The sequence below is a fragment of the Cucurbita pepo genome, chromosome LG02 (assembly GCF_002806865.2).
Source record: "Cucurbita pepo subsp. pepo cultivar mu-cu-16 chromosome LG02, ASM280686v2, whole genome shotgun sequence".
Lineage (NCBI taxonomy): Eukaryota > Viridiplantae > Streptophyta > Magnoliopsida > Cucurbitales > Cucurbitaceae > Cucurbita > Cucurbita pepo.
The window spans coordinates 13,916,885-13,936,133 of record NC_036639.1 but is presented as its reverse complement, the minus strand read 5'-3'; the positions used below and the strand labels follow the sequence as shown (position 1 = coordinate 13,936,133).

Here is a 19,249-nt window from a genome sequence, read left to right as displayed (position 1 = left end):
AAGAGTACTCATGATCATTCCCTAAATTAGCCGATGTAGGACTTTCATCATCCAACACTTCCCCTCGAACAAAGTACGCCTCCCTTTAATTGATGCTCGACTCCTTTTTCTTTTTAGAATCCTTTATTTGACATTTGAGGATTTACTAATCTATTGGCACAACTAAGTGTAGGGCATGGCTTTGATACCATGATAGACGAACACGATTCTCCACAATGGTATGATATTGTCCACTTTGACCATAAGTGCTTGTGGCTTTGCTTTGGGCTTCCCCAAAAGATCTCATACGAATAGAGAGAGTATTCTTTGTTTATAAATCCACGATCATTCCCTAAATTAGCCTGTAACTTTCATCATCCAACAGTTGTCACTTAATTATAATTATTATTAGTTAATAGTATATGGTTAAGTTTGTATATTGTATTATAATCTAAACATAGTTCAAATAAAGGGGTAAGGAGTAAGATAGTAATTATTATGAAAACACATGATGATTATGATTTAATACATAAAATGAAAATGGCGTAGAATTATTAGAAAAAGCTGTGTGGTTTGCAATGGCCACCACACCATAATTGCGTCACAGTCTCAGCTGTGATCCACATCGACAACAATTATATCTGTAAAAAAAGGATTCAAAAGCAAAAAGGAAAAGAGAAAGAAGAAGACGATGAATCAGGCACAGTTTGAAACAAAGAGAAAAGAAAGAAACAGAGTAGACCCTTGCAAAAGAAAGATGATTTCCATGATGTCCCTCAATTTCTTGGCAACTCATCATTGCTTCTTCATCTCCTTTTTTCCCTTTTAATTTCTCCATCTCTTCAAAAAATAAATCCAACCTTACCGGAAAATCCCTCTTCATCGAATTCCCCATTTTCCCCTGTTTTTCTTCTGTTTTCCATCGATGGGAATGATGTCGCCTGAGCTCACGGCGGCAACCCCCTTCGACTTCCGGGCTCCCCCGCCCTCCCCTATCAACACCAGCCGTCGCTCCTCCGTCACAAACGACGACGTTCTCACCGACTTCCTCGAGCACTCTCTCCGCGTCCCCAATCTCGTTTTGCCCGAAAACATTTTCCCGAGACAGAGATTCATTCAGACCCCACCCAGGATTGATTTTCGATCCATTGAATCGTCGGATCATGATTCTGTTGTAAGGATTTTGGATTCAATGGGCAGCATTGGGTGTTTCCAATTGGGGAACCATGGGATTCCAATGGAGCTGATTGGGGCGGCTGCGTCGGCGGCGGCGGTGGGGGTTTTTGGGATATCGCGGGAGGAAAAGACGGTGGTGACAAGGTCCCCGGAGAAGGGGTATGGGTTTGAGGAGTATTGGGATGGAGAGGATGAGAGTGAAGTGAGTGAAGAATTTGTGTGGAGCCGAGATGAAGGTCTGAGGAAGGAGATGGAGGCCATTTCGGGATTCGGATATTCGGATTTCAGGTAAGCTCTGTTTCTTTACTATTGATCATCAATTTTAATATTCACCCCACAAATCTCATTTGAAAATCTTTTGGCAGCAACAAAATGGAAGCACTGACACAAGTAACAGAGAAAATGGGGGAGAAGATTGTTAAAATTTTCCTGGAAAATTGCGGGAAAGTTGCAGAGAAGGAAGTGGGTTGGAGGCAGGGATCAGTGTGGTGTGTGCACAAGCAGAAACAGAACGACGAACTGGAAAAGTGTATGAAACATGATGTGATGAGAATGCTTATAAGGGGAACTGATATGTCTCATGCCTTATGCTTCCATTTCTGCCATGGATCTTCGTCGTCTTCTTCTTCTTGTGTATTCCATGTTTACTCGAAGAAAGGTTGGGTTTGTTTTGTACCGGAGGAATCCGCGATTATGGTCACCGTGGGAGACCAGATTCAGGCATGGAGTGGGGGGCAGTACAAGCATGTGATTGGTAGGCCAATATACAAAGAAGAAAAGGGGATATCAATGGCTTTTCTCTTTGCTCCGACCTCTTCTCCCTCCCATGTCCCCCCCACTCTTTCATTGCCCCATCAAGCTCTATTTGCTCTCTTCTTAATTCTTCTTTACAACGCTTTCCTTTACTTTCTCAATTAAACTTCCTTTCTTTTTTTTCTTTCTTTTTTTAAATTTTATTTCTTCTATTCAATCTCTCAATCATTCCCTCAACACAAACTCATTTGCTTTCATCTACTCTTTTTCTATATATTATACCATTTTCTTTTTGCTGGTTGAGCACATTAATGTTAATCACTTTCGTATAAGGTTTGTTACAAATAAATTCTCGTGTTATAACACATTAGGATTTAATAGCGTCTCAAATTCATCCCTAATAAAGCCAAATAGTACGTCTATAATATGATTTAATAATATGTCTCTATAATTTAGTTAAACCTCATAAACTCACATTCATATCATTACAAATTGTTAAGATACACAAATTGTTAACATAATGTATCTGACACGTTTTCTATATGTAGTAATCAATTATTTTGTATTAGAATATATATATATATATATTTTTTATTCAATGAGATATTTGATTTAAAAAAAAAAACATAAGAAATCTTATAAGGTTTTAAAATAAATATTAATTTTCAGTCCTATTATTCTTAGTGGAGTGCGATATTGGAAAGAAATTGATTTTAGAAAATGAGATTGAGTTAAAGTAATAAAAAAAAAAAAATAATGATAACTTTGATTCATATATTAATATATTAATGTTATTATTTTGTTATTTGATTTCGTGACGCATGTAAATAAAATAAATCTAAAGAAACAAAAATTACTACAAATAACTTTAAAAATATAATAATTATGAAGTAATTGAATGAAGCCATACTTTTTTAATAGAATTGCTAAGATCCAAATAAGATAGAAAAATAAAAAATTAAAACCAGTTAGAAATCATTAATTATTAATACATTAATCTACATAGATGTTTTTGTTGTCCAAAGATATAGAAATACGTAAATATATATATGTTAAAATGATTGGAAATCCTAAAAAAGTCTTCATCTGGGGCTTTCGTTAGGAATTAATGTCAAATTATAGAAGGTTTGGTTGGTTAGAAGTCGCTTTGTTAGGAGCCTACCAATTTTTATTTTTATATATAATATAATACTACTCTCACATCTCACTCTGCTCTTCTTCTTCTTCTTGTGCTTCTTCTTCTTGTGTCTCAAAATTCTTTTCTTTCTCTCGGCATCAATGGCGGAGCCAAACAATTCGAATTTAGAGTCTCAGAGTACAGAGATCAAAAGGGGAAATCGAAGGCACCAAATTTACAGAGGCGTACGGAAGAGAAGTTGGGGCAAATGGGTGTCGGAGATTCGTCAGCCCAGGAAGAAATCTCGGATTTGGCTAGGGACTTTCACCACACCGGAGATGGCAGCACGTGCACACGACGTGGCCCTGCTCAGCATCAAAGGCGATTCCGCTAAACCCATTCTCAATTTCCCTCAACTCGCCGGTTTGCTTCCCCGCCCGGTCTCCTTAATGCCCACAGATATTCAGGCTGCGGCAGCCAAGGCGGCGGCGATGGTCCATTTTGATTCTACGATTCCCTCAACTTCGTCGTCCAATGATGAAGAAGGGTCGGATGAAATTGGGGGAGATTGTGGAATTGCCCAATATTGAAGAGGAAATCAGCGCTGAGTCGTGGAACAAATTCGAGTTGGTTGACTCAGTGGATTGGTGGGGGAATCCGTCGTACACAGCGGCGGAAACTGATTTCTTTGGAGGGTTTTCCGATCAGAGTACGATTCCGGTCATCTTCGACGGCGGCGATTGGGAATGAAAAATAAATAAATAAATTGTCAACCTTCCACATTAAAGAGAGAAAAAAAAAAAAATCCAGGATGTGATGATAAATGAAAAAGTTAATTAATTTGAAATTCAACTAATTAGGTTGCGTCTAAATCTACGTGAAGTAAGATTTCAAATTTGAAATTAAATGAAGTTTGGAGCGTCTCGAGTCAATATGAAGTGGATTATCCAAATTTGCCTCTCTTTTTTTTTTTTCACCCAATTAAAATGTGAAAATGATAAAATATATTGTGTGATATCATTACTAGGACACAATATTTTAATGAGAAAATCCAAAATTCGAAATTTAAAAAATGGCTAAACTTGTATTTGTTGAATTCATCGTCAACAGTGAAACATGGTTCCTAAAATCATTAATATTGTGTTGGGAACTTTAGAATTGGGCCATCATATAGTAGCCACGTCATCAAATGAGGCCCAATTGATGCTGGCCATGCTGGGCCATTTTGGTAAAGAATGCGAAGCCCTTTCTAAGGGGACTGGATTGCGTGAGCAAATTCAGTTGGGAATTACAAATATATATATATATATATATATATATATTATGAAGACATTGAGATAGGAATATAAACATATCATGTGCATGCATGCAAAATCATATGTACTTATATTGTATACTTAGGTGCACACTTTATTATTATTATTATTTAGTTAAGTAATTGAAGTAAATAATATGGTGTAAATATATAATTAAAAGAAAAAAAACAGGAGGACCCATGGATAAGGCATTGTCGAGGATTGGGTGGACAAGAGTAACATTCCTCAATGTGAGCGTACCTCCATTTCTTTTTTTATAATTAATTAATTAATTGATTATCATCCCTCACATGTGTCATGTGATATGGCCTAAGCAATCTCATTTATTTTTAAATAAACAAATATGTATTAAAATGGATTTCTTTTGTTTGCATTTATTTGGTTTTTAAATTGGGGTTCTAATCTTAATAACTCAATTTAAGATTTACCCAATAAATATTTTCATATTTCTTATGAAAATGAAACCGAAGTAGAAAGAAATGAATGTTATTAAAAGAAAAAAGAGAAAGATGCTTGAAATAAATTAATTAGTTTTAAAAGTCCGTACATCCACTCAGTCCCACCATAATCATTGTCCCCTCTTTCTCACCGCCCTCAACTCCAAAGGTTTTTTACTCGTGCCATGGTAAATAAAATAAAAAAAAAGTACAGAATCTATTAATTCCTTTTCCCTCTCTTTTCTTTTCTTTTTTTTTTTTCTTTTATTTTACTGGAAAAATCTACTACAGCATGTGCCTGAAATCACCGCCGTTAGGACGGTGGACCAAATACTCATCACAACCGTTGGATCTGCCCAATATCGAACCTTGACTTAAAAACTGCTCTTGCTGTTGAACCTCCTTCTGCCGTCGCAGTTCCATCACTTTCCGGTGAGAATTCGAGTGCTTCGTCGACACAAATGTCGGGCTCGCAGCGGGTCGGTATTCAGGTACGAGTCGCCCCGACTTGTACCGAACCCCGCAAGCGTTACACAGAGTTTTCGGCCCAGTTGGCCCAGTCCGCCACTGCGGCGTCTTCTCCGCCGCGCAATGCAGGCATTTCCTCCCAGACGGCGACGTCGTTTCCGACTTCACTGGACCCCCCGCCTGGAGAAGGCGCGTGGACCAGTCGCAAGGCGAACCGCGTGACCGCTTGCTTCGAGCCTTGCCGGGGAGAGCTTCGTGTTCGAAAAATGAAGTCGTTTTTGCACTTCCATAACCAAACGCCGTGGTGCCGGAGGACGACGGCGTTTCTGGATGCGCCGCCGTACCGGTGAGGAACGGAATAGGTGGAAAATCCTTCTCAATCTCCTCTGTCGAAAATGAATCCTCAACGAAATTCGAAAGCCATTCGAGTTCCGCCAAATCGTCGCGCTAAAGGGGAAGAAAAAAAAAAAAACAAAAAAACAAAATTATAATCACAAATTTCTCTTCTAATTTAACAATCAAACTAACGAGTAACAAATTCAACTCCAACCAAAATATTGAAATACCGGAATACAGAGTTCGGTGGAGAATTGAGCTTCACCGAAGCTCGCAGAGCCAAAATTCCCCAACGCCTGATTATCGCCGCTAGAAATTGATGAATTGCAGCTGTCAATCGCAGTGACCGTCGACGAATCACTGCAATTTCTGGCGACGTTATCAAAGAATCCGCTAGTCATTGCCACATCGTCATTGGAGAAGTCGAGTAGATATTCATCGACAGCAAAATGGTCAGTAGTGGAATGGTGCTTCTCGGGCGAAAATTGAGAGGCTCCAGCGCCGTAGAAGCCACCAAGGAGATACCCCGGCACCTCCATTGAAGCAGAGCAGAGTTGGAGAGAAGAGTAATTAGAGTTGCAGGAGAGAGGAGTGAAATGAGGGGTTTATGAGAAGGCGGAGGAGGGGCGTAAGTGCAAATACGAAAAGTTGGGGGCATCTTTTATGCATGCAGATAAATATGAATTTAATAAAGGGCATGTGACATGAAGGTTCTGTAAAGTTATTATTAACTTAATTTGTATTATTTTTCGTTTTGGGGGTATCTAATTCTAGGCCACGGGCACTACTACTTACTTACATATCCTCTATTTTCTTTTTAATATATAAATATAATTTAAAATAAGGGTTTAACAAATTAAATCATAATTAAGAAAAAAAAAAAGAGGAACCAATGATATTATTTTTACGTAATTTGATAAATTTGATAAATGGAATAATTAAGAAGAGGTATGAAAATTGAAATAAATAAATAAACCGTAAAGAATCAACCCTGCAGATTATGTCGAAGTGACTTATAACTCCAATAATGTCCAAATTTTTACGGACGATTCCTCTGCACCTAATAATTTTATTTTATTGGGATAAGTGATTTTTAATATTTTTAATATTTCTGATTCTAATTTAAATGAATATAATTATATTATTGCTTGGGTGTTGCCCAATCATCACCATCTTTAACCTCTAATTATATTCCTAAACCCACGTTTAAGCACGACGCTTACAGCTCAACTTTGTAAAATTTAACGCCTTCTATTGGTTTAAAGAGTAAGGATAATGCTAAATTAGTATGTAATTTTGTAAGTTCTGTAAATATATTAGAGTAAATCAACATTTCAATTTAACCCAATTTTACTTACCAACCCACTTTCTACTCCATGATTGTTTTTATTTTATTCTTAATTTTTTAAATTTCCAATTTATGTCCCCCTACTTTGGATTCATCATTTTTACATTAGTTGATTTTGTAAAAATGTGATGGATACGTATAACAAGAGAAAAAGGGTTATAAATCCGGACAATTTATAACGACATGTGCAACGATCTCTTTTTTCAACACAATGTATATAATCTCTCTTATAGATTGTGCAGCTTTATTTTTGTTAAAATGTCTATTTTAGATTCTTGTTAATTTTTAAGATGTTTCTCAAATTCAAAATATAAAATGAGTAGTTTTAATTTAAATTTATGTAGAGAAAAATATTGAGATTGTATGTTGGTAAGTCTGACACAATAAAAAAATGACATTACATTTGAATATAAGATAAGCATGAGAAAGATAACCCACCTAAAGTTACAGAGACTCCATACATATCCTTAAGAGTAGGAACCAAACTTGTAAGAAGGGGTTGAAAGAAGGGTGTTGAGATTATTTTAAATTTTAAACCACAGTATAACATTATTATAAAATATTTCTTAACAACTATGTTCAAGTTTGGTAAAGAAAAAAATATATAAAAAAAAGAGTAGAATTATAAAATAATAATTAAACAAAAATAAAAATGTATTATTTAAAAAAGTATATGTACTTGAAATTTGAAAGAAGACCTATTTAAAAAAACGAGCGACCTATAAAATTAATAATTATGATAAAAAATAAATGGTTAAAACTAGTTTAGGAAATAAATGTATAATTAAAGTAATTGAATATTTGGTTAAGTTTGATTAGATTAAGATGAAAAATGTATTTAGATTAGACTTTTTAAAATTGTGGACTTTATAGGGGAGAAGGGCAAATAGGGAAATAGGGTTTAAGATAAGATAAAAACGAGTGGCTGATGTGGAAATATAGAGNGAAAAATGAATAATATATAATTAAATATAAATAAAATTGCATTTTGTTTGGGTCATTGTCAACTTTGAAGGGGGTGGTTTCACAAAGAGCTCAGGAATCTATAGTAGGGGCCAATTTGGAATTAACTTTCTTGGATGCTCCCTCACACGTGCATTGTCTATGTCATGCAAGGCACGTGCAGAATCCATCCCATCCACCCCATTTCCAAAGCACCTTCTTCTTTATNAGGAATCTATAGTAGGGGCCAATTTGGAATTAACTTTCTTGGATGCTCCCTCACACGTGCATTGTCTATGTCATGCAAGGCACGTGCAGAATCCATCCCATCCACCCCATTTCCAAAGCACCTTCTTCTTTATTTTCCTCCAAACTATAATCATATAAATCCTCTCTTTTTCAAAAATTAAAATTCTCTAAAACTGGACATTTAAACCTATTAAATATTATTATGGTTTATAAAAATTAACTTCAAAATAATTAAGATATATATATATTGGGGGTGAATTTATGATCCACCGCTCTCCCTTTGGTTGAGGTGGGGGGGAAATTATGTGAAGTATACTGAAAATGTGTGAAGGCTGGTTCCATGATGGAGCTTCCAAAGCTTCACCGTATTGTCACAACCACCTGAGCAAAGGTTGTGAAGGGGGTGGAGTAATGCGGAGCAGACAAGGGCACCTGGTGCAGTAGATGGAGCCCATGAAACAGACCTGACTCCTACTGGGTGAGCTTCATCATCCATACTAGAGGTGTCCCAACCACCGTCAGTTCTTGCAGTGAATACAGAGATATTGGCATCAGACGAGCCACATGCCAACACAACACACCCACTTCGCGAGGGGCCCTACCAATTGAGTCTACACAGGACTTGTGAACATCCAATGTCTGGGCTCTCTCACCTCTCATTTTGATTGCCTTCCTTCCATCTTTAACAACCAAATTTTAGTATTACGTGATAATGAAGCCCAGCCCATACCACCCATTCACCCCTACCTCGAGGCCCTTTTATTCCATCTATATACCTATGGGCCCTCCTCGACTCTCCTTTTTAAGTCTAGTCCATTAATAGATGTGAGATCGCACAACCTCTTCGATTGAATTATGACATAGTTTCTACTCGTGTATTATATATATAATTAAAATTTGGGTAGGTGTGACGAGAAAGAAAAGAAAGAAAAGATATTTATTTTAAGGGAGAAACGCATTAACATATTATATAATATATATTTTAAAATTTAATATTCAATGAACCCTTTTATATACCCTTCCAATTCTCGATCAAAACCAAATCCCTTCTCATTTTTTGTCTCTAAAACTCTCAATTCTCTTCTTACAGAATTGTCGAGAAAAATGGATCAAAATCTACAAGTGATTTCGAAGAGAATTTTGAATATGGTCCGTATAGCTTATTACATGCTGAGGAAAGGAATTTGTAAGAGCAAGCTTATGGGCGACCTCACAAATCTCATGTCCAAACGTCGCAAAATCACCGGCAAAGCCATCGCGAATCTCATGTTCCACCACCAAGATGGTGCCGCCTCTGCCTTCTCCCTCGCCCCTTTTCGCCGTAACCACCACCCCGATGGCACCGCCGGTCACTACGAATTTAGCTGCCGCAACAGCCCTGCTTTTCCCAGCTTCCATTACTTTAACAAACGCCGTCATTTCTTCACGTGTACTCAGACACCCAACACGCTGGACGATGACGTGGCCGCGATGAATGCTTTCAAGACTGTTTTGGAAGTTCTGAACAATGACATGGCGTCCCCAGCGGTACCCGAGTTTGGGCGAAGCCCGATGGTGGTGAGGCAGCTGAGAGTTACTGACTCGCCGTGTCCGGTTGCGGGAGCTGCCGTGGAGGACAGCCACGTGGATAAAGCGGCGGAGGAATTTATAAACCGGTTTTATAAGAAGCTTCGGTTACAGAAGATGGGGGAGTAAAAGGGAAGTTTTGAAGATGAAAATTAAGGGTGCTAAGTTTTGTCTAATCTTTGTACGTATTGTGCTTTGTGCCTCCACTTTTTTTTTTTTTTTTTTTTTTTTTTTTTTTTTTTTNCTTTCTTTTTAAATACTTATAACAATAATAATAATAATAAAATTAATTCAAAGAAATTCTAGAACTCCAAACTTTTAAGACGGTAAAAAGGGGTCAAATCGATTAAGAACGAGAAGCCGAAGAGGAATTGTCCTCTGTTCTGATCTCTGTTACTTTTCTTATGTTATTCCTCTTTTCCTGTTCTACTATTATGTTAAGAAGGAGAAGCTGAAATGGGATTGAAAGATAGATGTTCTGATACCATGTTGAGAATGAGAAACAAGTCCCACTTATGTTTTTCATCATTAACAAAATCTTAGCTGAAGCAATCATTATCGTCAATAGATGCCATAATCCAAACTCCAATAAACAGCAATCATTATCGTCAATAGATGCCATAATCCAAACTCCAATAAACAACAAAATTGAAGCTTCTCCATAGCCGCTATCAATCCTCCAAATTCAGCTTCCGCCGTGTATTAAAGTGAATCCATGCCACCACCTTGAAAAATATGGCTTGTATAAGATTCCACCTCGGTTATGAAAGTGAACAAAACATTTTTTATAAGGATGTGAAGTTATTAGGATGAATTAGTGTGTTTGATTATAATAATGGAATATAATGAAAGCATAGATTACACGTTGTATTATTAATAGGTATGGTTGAAGCTAAAGACAAAGGTGTGAACTTTAGGGCCTAAATTAAAGTGGAGTTAATAATGCCTCATTTTGCATGTAATTTAAGGTTAGCATATAAAAAAGGAAGGTGGGAACGGGCAAAAGCCGAAGACCACCCAGCTCCCATAAAAGCCCAAAAAGTTTAGGCAAAGTATTAGGTGGGCGCAAGAAATTAGGGCAAATTTTTCCCATTTTTTAACCTTAAAAAAAAAAAAAAAAAAAAAAAAAAAAAAAAAAAAAAAAAAAAAAAAAAAAAAAAAAACATAAAACATAAAAGAAGTAGTTTCGTAGTGATGTTGAGTTGGGTATATGTTTGTTGGTTCATAATCATTTTTCATAATGGGAAGTAGTTTGGTACACAAAACCAAAACCATTGTTGAAAATTTTATGCAACAAGGAAATGAGAAAAAGGAACTAAAAAGGGGTTTCAAGCAATTGATGTTAACTGGCAGCTACTTTAGGAAGCAGTAGAGGAAGAAGGCAAAAAAGAAAAAACCTTTTATTTTTATTTTTTATTTTTTATTTTTATTTTCCTTTCAAGAAAAAGGAGAAAATGGCCTAATAAATTCCCCACTCTCAAACACTCAAAAACAAAAGTCATTTTATATAGTTTTTTTGGTGCCTGCTTTGATTTTTCTAGTAAATGAATTAATATATTTAAAGTTGTTCCTTTTCATTATTTATTAATGCCCAGTAGTGCTTTGTCTTTTGTTTTTTTATATTAATATTTAAAAGCTCAAATAAATTAACTGAAACCTTGTGCACCCATATGATTACATACAATGCTCTACCAATACATTTTAATATTATAAAGTATATGTAAATATTTATGTAATTAACGTTCTGCTTTCTGGGTTTTTATGACAGTTGAATTGAACTATACTTAAATTGATTTATTAAATATTTAAATAACTATAAAGATTTGAACGATGGATAATACATTAGATTGGTATCAACAAATCTAGCCAAGAATATTTGTGTCAATCAAAGATACCTATGAGAAAAAGTAAAATAAAACTTAGAAAACAATAATATCAATAGTTTCCTTTGATTGTACCATTCAAGAATGAAGTGTTATATTAATAACTCAGCTTATGAGTGTCAATCTAAGAACTCAACATACACAGGCATATACATGAAAGAACAAGCTGCATTAAAAGATTCAAAGAACAAGCTGCATTATTACCATAACCACTACAATAATAAGTTTTTTTTTTTTCCTTTTTTCTTTCCTTTTTTGGGCAAAATGAAACTCTACAGATTGGAACACAACCAGTCCAGGAATTACCACAGTATAAACAGCTGATTATGTAAAAGCAACTCTCATTCTTCTTCAACTTCCATTTTCTCTTTTTCCTACTTCTATCTACCCATTTTTCATAAGTGTGTACCGTGTTGTGGTTCGTCGATAGTGCCTACGTTATGGAGCCATCAATCTCTAATGGCACAGAACTGTGGCTTTCATTCATCACCTCCCCAATGTCACCGACGTCACCAACAATCCTAAACTCAGACTACCCGCTTTGGATCCCGAGCAGCTGCAATGTGCTCCTACAAAATACATCGTAATGCTCTATCAGTATCAGACTGCAGGGCATACAGCTACTAAAATCAACAAAGAGTTGTAAGAAATGAAACTTACTGAGATAAAATCAAAAGCTCTGGTATCTTCTTTCTTTGAACTATTCATCACGGAACTAGATGGCTGTGTTGCAAGATTTGGCTGGAATATGTCAGGAAGGGGTGAAGAATATCCTCCATTACCCGCACTTCCACCACTTGATTGGAGATGAGGGTTCCCAAACTGTTGGTAATTGGACATGGCTGATACTAGATTTTGTTGAGCAAAGAAGTTTCCTGTGGGAGCATAACCCATTGGCTGAGATGAAAAGGCTGGATTGAACATCATGCCGGACGGAAGATATGTCATTCCAGGGAGGAAGGCAGCATTCATATTTGTCCCAACCATTGGTGAACTGTATATGCCATTTACAGAAGAATCTTTAGTCTGATACTGATGGTTTGGCTGACTGGAAACAGAATATAAAGATTCAGACAGTGAATCCTTGGAATCTCCTATATCATTACTCTTCAAGGCATTTTCATGGATGGACAAACCACTCATTAAGTCATTAACATCTTTCCTTGTGTGTTCTTGTACTGCAGCTTCAGAACTTGATCCAAAAACATAAAAAACTCCATGTTCATTTTTCTGTTCCGAGGCAGGCCTTTTATTTTCATTACTAACCTGACCATTATCGACGTTCATCCCAGAAAAAAGATCATCTGGATTTTCTCCATTATCAGTTGTCTGAAAAGAGACATCTGAAAATGGGTCATCATCATTCTTTAGTTCGCTGGTGCTTGTGACGGTGTTTACGCCATCTCCAAATAAGTCGTCTACTAATGGAGTTTTCGACAGGTTTTCAACCTCTAAAACACCTGCATCACTTGTGTCTATTAAGTCTGGCATCTGAATAGTGGAACTGGGGTTGTTTGGCCGGGACTTTTCAGAATCATTCATGGAGGGGACTCCTTTTCCTCCATCTAAAAGTGGCATAACCTGCCCAAAGAGTCGAAGGGCTCAATTATATCATTTCGGGATAAGAACCCGAAGTTGAGAATACATTACTTTTTGATCCATCACATGTTTTTCAAGCTTACAATAAGCTACATAAAAATCTAATTAATGAATTTATTCAGCAATTTCATCAACGATCGTTTGCAGGTAGACTGATGATTTACCTTGCTAGCTTTTTCCCTAAGAGATGCTTGGGGAGATTCAGAACATCCAATCACTGCATCTTGATTTTCACTGAAATACGATGCCACAATCGAAAAATGATCGTCATCCTTTTTCCTAACGATCGACTCAAGGACGCAGAGAGCTTTGAAACGAACCTGAAGAATGAAATTCTCGTCAAAACAGGTTGAGTGACATTGATACAAAATCAACCGTCATTATTTCAATCCTAAACAGAAAGCCTGGCTTTGCTCTTATAGTATCATAGAAAAGAATATTAACAGCAAGAACATGCCTGCCATGATGGGGATTTAAGCTTTGATTCAAGAGCACTACTCAGCGCCATTGCATCTAACTTTGCAGCTTCCACAAGAAATGCTTGAATGGCATCTCGAGTTGGTTGTATGCGCACACCACCTGCTGTTGCAATGGTCTCCAGTAACCTCTCTTCTCGAGTTTTTCTCTCCGAAGACCCAGAACTCAGGTTCCCATTAGTAGCTTCCACCTTATTTGCCCAAGAATCCGGGTTCCATGGTCCACTAATCGTACTCTTTGATGTCCCGAGAGTCTCACGGCCATATTCAACTGGTTCATATCTATTGTCATACTCCATTTCAGTAGTCAACGACCTCTGAAGATTGGGACCCCTGTGGCCACTAGTGCCATTCTTTCTCGAGGAATGACCTTGTGCAAGATTACTTAACCCTTGCTTGATTGATGCACTTCCTAAACCAACTACCTCGCTAAGAAATGATTTTTTATCTTCTGCTGGTGGTTCATAATTTGAGTTCCCAAAACCTTGAATTCGACTGTTAAGATTCTCAGATGGTGCAGGCCTGTTGTCCTCTTCAGCAAAGATCGCAGAAATGGCGTCCTGAGCAGTATCCCTCACAGCTTTATTAAGTGCATCACCTTTAAGGGGGTCTGGCTGTCCCTTGTAATGAAGTAACTGGCGGACAGCCACAGAGTGTCTCTGCATTTCCCTTCCGAATTCCACACCAGATTTCCCAACTGCATACTTAGTCAACCTGAGAGCCTGTGGTGAAATCAAACCACAAATCCAAAATTTTCAAAAACAAGAAACATACATAATAGAAATCATTCAACTGAAAAAGTTCTTGTGTTCTTGTGTTCTTGTGTTCATTCTTCCATCAACATTTGAACATTATCAAATTTAAAAACCAAAGAAGAATCAGAGAACAAAAGTCCTAACTGCAGGGATAAAAAATGCTACTCGTTCATAACATATCTACCAATTAAGTTGAAAACTAACACGAGAGAAATCAGAACAAGAAAAGAAAAAATTATAGACACCTTCTGTTTGACAATCGGGCTCTTATGTTCAAGCCTCTTCAAGATAAATTCCGAAAATTCCTTGACAATACTGACATGCGAAGATCTCAACACTTCACAAATCTCTTCCAATTTGTACACCGGCGTGACCTTATCCTCATCCGAAGTCGCCGCATCGATCATACGCGACCTCCAGTACGACTCTACAGCTCTCCGACTCGAATCCATATTGACCAATGAAAATCACCAACTGAAAAACAATCGCTTCAGACCCGATCCACCCTAAATCAATCCCACCCCTGATCCAAATCCCAGAAACCAAAGAAATGCAGAAAACCCATTGGCTTAGTCAATGTTTTCCTTGTTCTCCAAGCAGTCTCACCGCGCAAACCAACTCAGATTCATCTGGAATTGAAACTTTTGCAGCTCCCAATTCAGGCGATCTTTGTCCGGAGATCGTCAAGGGGTAGACGTGAAACGTAATTGGGTATCGGAATTGAGGTCCTAGCAATCTGAAGAGGGAAAAAAATGGCGGAAAATTGGAGGAATTTTGGTTTCACCCGGTCCATGAAGGTGACGACCACATGTCGGCCCACAGCTGAAATTCACGTTTACAATGCCACCTGCGAATTGCGATGAATTCCTTGCTGTGCCTTCTTCTAGATTTTTCCTTCTGAAATAATAAAAGTCTAATTTTTCCTTCTGAAATAATAAAAGTCTAATTTTTCCCTCTTTTATTTTCCCTCTCTTTTAGTCCTTCGATGCAAATATATATATATATATATACACACAAACAAGTGTAAAATTAAAATTTTAATCTCTTAAAAAGCTAAAATTTAGTTTATATGGTTTTAAGTAATGGGTTAAATTACCAATTTAATCCACTCCATTGTCAAGAAAAAAAAGAAAAAAAAGAAAAAAAAGAAAAAAAAAGTAAAAAATTAATTTACCCCCTGTTGTTCAGTTGCTCAAAAAAGGGAAGGAGATGAAGCCATGGGAAGCCCAAGATTCCAATTTCCAAGCGCCAAGCAAACTCTTCGTTAAGAACTCGACCATAGCAACGCCAGCATGAGCTTCGACACTATGAGAGTTCAATCCTCAACCCCTCAAAGCCCCACTTCCAATCGGAGGCTCGAGCGTGCCGTCTCTTCTCGCAGAGCCCCTCATCACAGCGGCGATTTTGATGACGACGATGACCATGATGTTTCCAAGACGAAGAAGACCAGATTTTCCTTATTCACCCACCGCCTTTCCATTTACTTCACTCGAATCGGACCCATTTGGGCCTGCCTTGCGCTCGTTGGTTTAATCCTTCTCATGATTTCGTCCTTCATATTCTTTCACTCCCGCAGATTTGTTTGCGTTTCGTCTTATGATCCTGTTTCCCGCTCTGGGTTCTTTGGCATGGATGGGCTCGATTCCGATTTCGGTTCTCTTGGTGTGCCCTGGTGTAAGTTTTCTTGCTCATCACTTTTGGATCTGATCCATTGTAGTTCTCTGGAAATGTTGAGTTTTAGATCCGTGTTCCGGGTTTATGGCGGTCTGTATATAATGCAAAAAATGGGGAAGAACTATCGTTAATTTGTTTTGGGTATGATGAATTGGTTACATCGAAAACGGGGCGTTGTTTATAGAATTGAATCTGTGTTATCGTAGTTTGAATTTGTTTCGTATCATTTGAGCTTTTCCTAATTTGGAACATTAAATGTTTTCTTTACTCAATCTTGGACTGTCTATTGTGGCCTCAGCATTGATCCGTTCCTCGAGTAATGGCTAGGCTATTGTTGAGCAACCTTTAATTTCAAGTTATGTGATAGAAGTGAAGAGTCAAGGCAATATTTAATAATGTTAGATTTGTTGGTTTACGATTAAGATGCCTTATAAATGAACTACTATTCTCATTGACTTCACAGTCCTGGGTTCTAGTTCTAGTCTGATTAAATGTTATGAAATTCCTAAAATTTTTGCTTGTTTGAATCCTTATAATCCCATCCTTGGCAAAAGGCAGATCGAAACATGGAAAGACAGTTGAATGGACTGCAAAAGATTTACTAAAGGGCTTGGAAGAGTTTGTACCAATTTATGAGACTCGACCAATAAAGAACAACCTGTTTGGTATGGGCTTTGATCATAGCTTTGGCCTTTGGTTCATTGCTCGTTGGCTAAAACCAGATTTGATGATTGAAAGTGGCGCATTCAAGGGACATTCAACTTGGGTGTTGCGGCAAGCAATGCCAGACACACCGATTATTTCACTCTCACCCCGTCACCCTGAAAAATACTTGAAGAAGGGACCTGCTTATGTTGATGCTAACTGCACATATTTTGCTGGAAAGGACTTTGTAGATTTTGGAAGTGTTTCCTGGAATAGTGTGATGAAGCAACATGGAATTGATGATCTTAGCCGTGTTCTTGTATTTTTCGATGACCATCAGAATGAATTAAAGAGGTATCCTTGAGTTTCATTGCAATCAATTATTTTTGTTCACCGTCTATTTATGCACACTCTATTATGCTGAAAATTTGTCTTGTAATTTGAGGGCAGAATAAGTCAGGCTCTGAAAGCTGGCTTTCAACACCTTGTTTTTGAGGATAACTACGATACTGGCACAGGAGATCACTATTCTTTAAGGCAGATGTGCGATCAGTTCTATATTAGAGGTGCGTGCGCTTCCACTTGTATCTCACTCCAGTTTGCTTTGTTTTTATACTCTATATGAACACTCCTAGGTAAAAAGACAATACAATTTGTTATTCGCACCATCTATTTGGCTAATCAGATAATGGTTGTCTCATAAAGAGCCTTCCTTAATACAAAGAAACTGAAACCTAATGAGAAATTTAGAACTGATTTATGTGATCCTCGTAATATTGTCCTCTTTGGGCTTTCCCTTTTGGGCTTCCCCTCAAGGTTTTAAAACGCGTCTCTTCCCTTCAAGGTTTTTGAACTTTCCCTTATGGGCTTCCCCATTACGCGTCTACTAGGGGAGGTTTTCACACCCTTATAAGGATTGCTTCGTTCCCCTCTCCAACCGATGTGGGATCTCACAATCCACCTCCCTTGGGGGCCAGCGTCCTCGCTGGCACACTGCCTGGAACCTGACTCTGATATCGTTTGTGACGGCTCAAGCCCACCACTAGCAGATATTATCCTCTTTGGGCTTTCCCCTCAAGGTTTTTAAAATGCGTCTTTTAGAGTTACATAGTGGAACCAATACTCATCCAAATATTGTCTTCTTTGGGCTTTCTCTTTCGGACTTCCCCTCAAGGTTTTTAAAATGCGTCTTTCAGAGTTACACAACAAAACGAATACTCATCCAAATACTGCCCTCTTTAGGCTTTCCATTTCGGGCTTCCCCTCAAGATTTTTGGGCTTTCCTATATGGGGTTCTCCATTGCACATCTACTGTGGAGAGGATCTAGCTCTACTTCAACTAGTGCCTTGCACCGTCCGGTGATTGGCTTTGATACCATTTGTAACGGCCCAAGCCCACCGCTAGCAAATACTGTCTTCTTTGGGTTTTTCTTTTGGGCTTCCCCTCAAGGTTTTAAAACGTGTCTCTTCCCCACACCCACCCTTATAAGGAATGTTTCGTTCTCCTCTCCAACTGATAGTGAGATTTTTAGGGCATATTAAAATCAAAATTATATCCCAGTGCTACTTCCAGTGATTTGGAAGTGATTCTGGCAGTCTGACAATTTAAGTTGAAGTTAATTTTAATGCTGGTATATTTCTGATTTAGGAGGTGGGCACAGTTGCTTCAAGGACAGCGATGAAGCCAGAATCAGAGCAAAAAGGAAGTTGTTCTGGGAAAAGGCAGTGGATGTAGAAGAACTTTGTGGACCGTATGAGGCTTGGTGGGGTGTCCGAGGCTACATGCGTGATGATTTTAACCACAGCAATAGGGCTATCTCCCACGCAGAGCACCTCCAGAACAGCAGGTACTTGGAGTCGATTCTTGATGTGTATTGGGAGCTCCCTCCAGTTGCTGGCCCTTCTTTAACACATCAGACTAGATACGATCCCGCTCGTGTTTCGATCCCTATTGTGGAAGATGGCAGGTACGGTTTGTTCCAGCGACTTGGTTTAACTCGACTTGAGACTTCTGTATTTAATGGATACACACAAATGGTCTATATTCAGATATCTAAACAATAGTTGTTAGGCATTTTACTCTGCTTGTCAATAGCTTGTAGTCTTTTTTCCCATACCACACTGTTATTCAAATTTTGAGTCAATTAAGGGACAAATGCTTTGTGTTCAAACATATTCCTAGTGGTTTTGTTGGTGGCAGTTTTATATATTAGCCACACTCAGATCCCTTGCTTGTCTTATCTCGCACTGTTGTAGCATATCGGACCTCAATTGAGTTTAGCAAACTGTTTACCCCTTTGATCTCCTGTTACCATTATATGTTAACGTCAAATTGTTGGTCTCGTGAAAATATAATTTGACCCATAAATTTTAACAAGTTTGGACCTTTTGATACATTTAATAAATTTATAGTTTATACTTTGCTTAACAAAATAATTGTTAATAAAATACGCTTTTTCTGTGCATTTAACTCAAGTATATTCCTATAGTCGTAAATGATTATTAATACCGTCCTTATACAATTAATGAA

The 19,249-nt window shown here is 37.7% G+C and overlaps 5 protein-coding genes and 1 pseudogene across 5 annotated transcripts; 4 read left to right on the top strand and 2 right to left on the bottom strand.

Moving 5' to 3' along the window:
* Window positions 1-498: 498 nt before the first annotated feature.
* On the top strand, window positions 499-2,201 carry LOC111788677. Its single transcript, XM_023669110.1, has 2 exons — window positions 499-1,443; window positions 1,521-2,201. The coding sequence occupies exons 1-2, from the start codon at window positions 905-907 to the stop codon at window positions 2,071-2,073; spliced, it is 1,092 nt and encodes a 363-aa protein (XP_023524878.1). The 5' UTR covers window positions 499-904; the 3' UTR covers window positions 2,074-2,201.
* Window positions 2,202-3,132: 931 nt separating this feature from the next.
* LOC111788676 lies at window positions 3,133-3,830 on the top strand (annotated as a pseudogene).
* A 1,019-nt stretch (window positions 3,831-4,849) lies between these two features.
* Window positions 4,850-6,202, bottom strand: LOC111788675 (GATA transcription factor 4-like). The gene is made up of 2 exons (XM_023669109.1): window positions 5,813-6,202; window positions 4,850-5,693 (listed from the first exon to the last, which is right to left on the bottom strand). The coding sequence occupies exons 1-2, from the start codon at window positions 6,119-6,121 to the stop codon at window positions 5,064-5,066; spliced, it is 939 nt and encodes a 312-aa protein (XP_023524877.1). The 5' UTR covers window positions 6,122-6,202; the 3' UTR covers window positions 4,850-5,063.
* A 3,025-nt stretch (window positions 6,203-9,227) lies between these two features.
* LOC111788674 lies at window positions 9,228-9,886 on the top strand. The gene has a single exon (XM_023669108.1). The coding sequence runs from the start codon at window positions 9,268-9,270 to the stop codon at window positions 9,814-9,816; it is 549 nt and encodes a 182-aa protein (XP_023524876.1). The 5' UTR covers window positions 9,228-9,267; the 3' UTR covers window positions 9,817-9,886.
* Window positions 9,887-11,720: 1,834 nt separating this feature from the next.
* Window positions 11,721-15,278, bottom strand: LOC111788668 (VHS domain-containing protein At3g16270-like). The gene is made up of 5 exons (XM_023669097.1): window positions 14,646-15,278; window positions 13,627-14,367; window positions 13,334-13,489; window positions 12,231-13,151; window positions 11,721-12,139 (listed from the first exon to the last, which is right to left on the bottom strand). Exons 1-5 carry the CDS (start codon window positions 14,850-14,852, stop codon window positions 12,098-12,100), a joined length of 2,067 nt encoding a protein of 688 aa, XP_023524865.1. The 5' UTR covers window positions 14,853-15,278; the 3' UTR covers window positions 11,721-12,097.
* Window positions 15,279-15,566: 288 nt separating this feature from the next.
* LOC111788671 lies at window positions 15,567-18,946 on the top strand. The gene is made up of 4 exons (XM_023669100.1): window positions 15,567-16,074; window positions 16,629-17,073; window positions 17,170-17,285; window positions 18,368-18,946. Exons 1-4 carry the CDS (start codon window positions 15,693-15,695, stop codon window positions 18,781-18,783), a joined length of 1,359 nt encoding a protein of 452 aa, XP_023524868.1. The 5' UTR covers window positions 15,567-15,692; the 3' UTR covers window positions 18,784-18,946.
* Window positions 18,947-19,249: the final 303 nt, after the last annotated feature.

Bases quoted from the DNA above. Each gene is read 5' to 3' on its own strand.
- LOC111788677 (XM_023669110.1), top strand. From the start codon at position 905: ATGGGAATGATGTCGCCTGAGCTCACGGCGGCAACCCCCTTCGACTTC. The intron at 1,444-1,520 runs GTAAGCTCTGTT...ATCTTTTGGCAG, and splicing joins TTCGGATATTCGGATTTCAG to CAACAAAATGGAAGCACTGA.
- LOC111788675 (XM_023669109.1), bottom strand. From the start codon at position 6,121: ATGGAGGTGCCGGGGTATCTCCTTGGTGGCTTCTACGGCGCTGGAGCC. The intron at 5,694-5,812 runs GTATTTCAATAT...CTTCCCCTTTAG, and splicing joins CCACCGAACTCTGTATTCCG to CGCGACGATTTGGCGGAACT.
- LOC111788674 (XM_023669108.1), top strand. From the start codon at position 9,268: ATGGTCCGTATAGCTTATTACATGCTGAGGAAAGGAATTTGTAAGAGC.
- LOC111788668 (XM_023669097.1), bottom strand. From the start codon at position 14,852: ATGGATTCGAGTCGGAGAGCTGTAGAGTCGTACTGGAGGTCGCGTATG. The intron at 13,490-13,626 runs GCATGTTCTTGC...TTCATTCTTCAG, and splicing joins TTAAATCCCCATCATGGCAG to GTTCGTTTCAAAGCTCTCTG. The intron at 12,140-12,230 runs GTAAGTTTCATT...TGTATTTTGTAG, and splicing joins GAGCTTTTGATTTTATCTCA to GAGCACATTGCAGCTGCTCG.
- LOC111788671 (XM_023669100.1), top strand. From the start codon at position 15,693: ATGAGCTTCGACACTATGAGAGTTCAATCCTCAACCCCTCAAAGCCCC. The intron at 16,075-16,628 runs GTAAGTTTTCTT...CCTTGGCAAAAG, and splicing joins TTCTCTTGGTGTGCCCTGGT to GCAGATCGAAACATGGAAAG. The intron at 17,074-17,169 runs GTATCCTTGAGT...ATTTGAGGGCAG, and splicing joins CATCAGAATGAATTAAAGAG to AATAAGTCAGGCTCTGAAAG.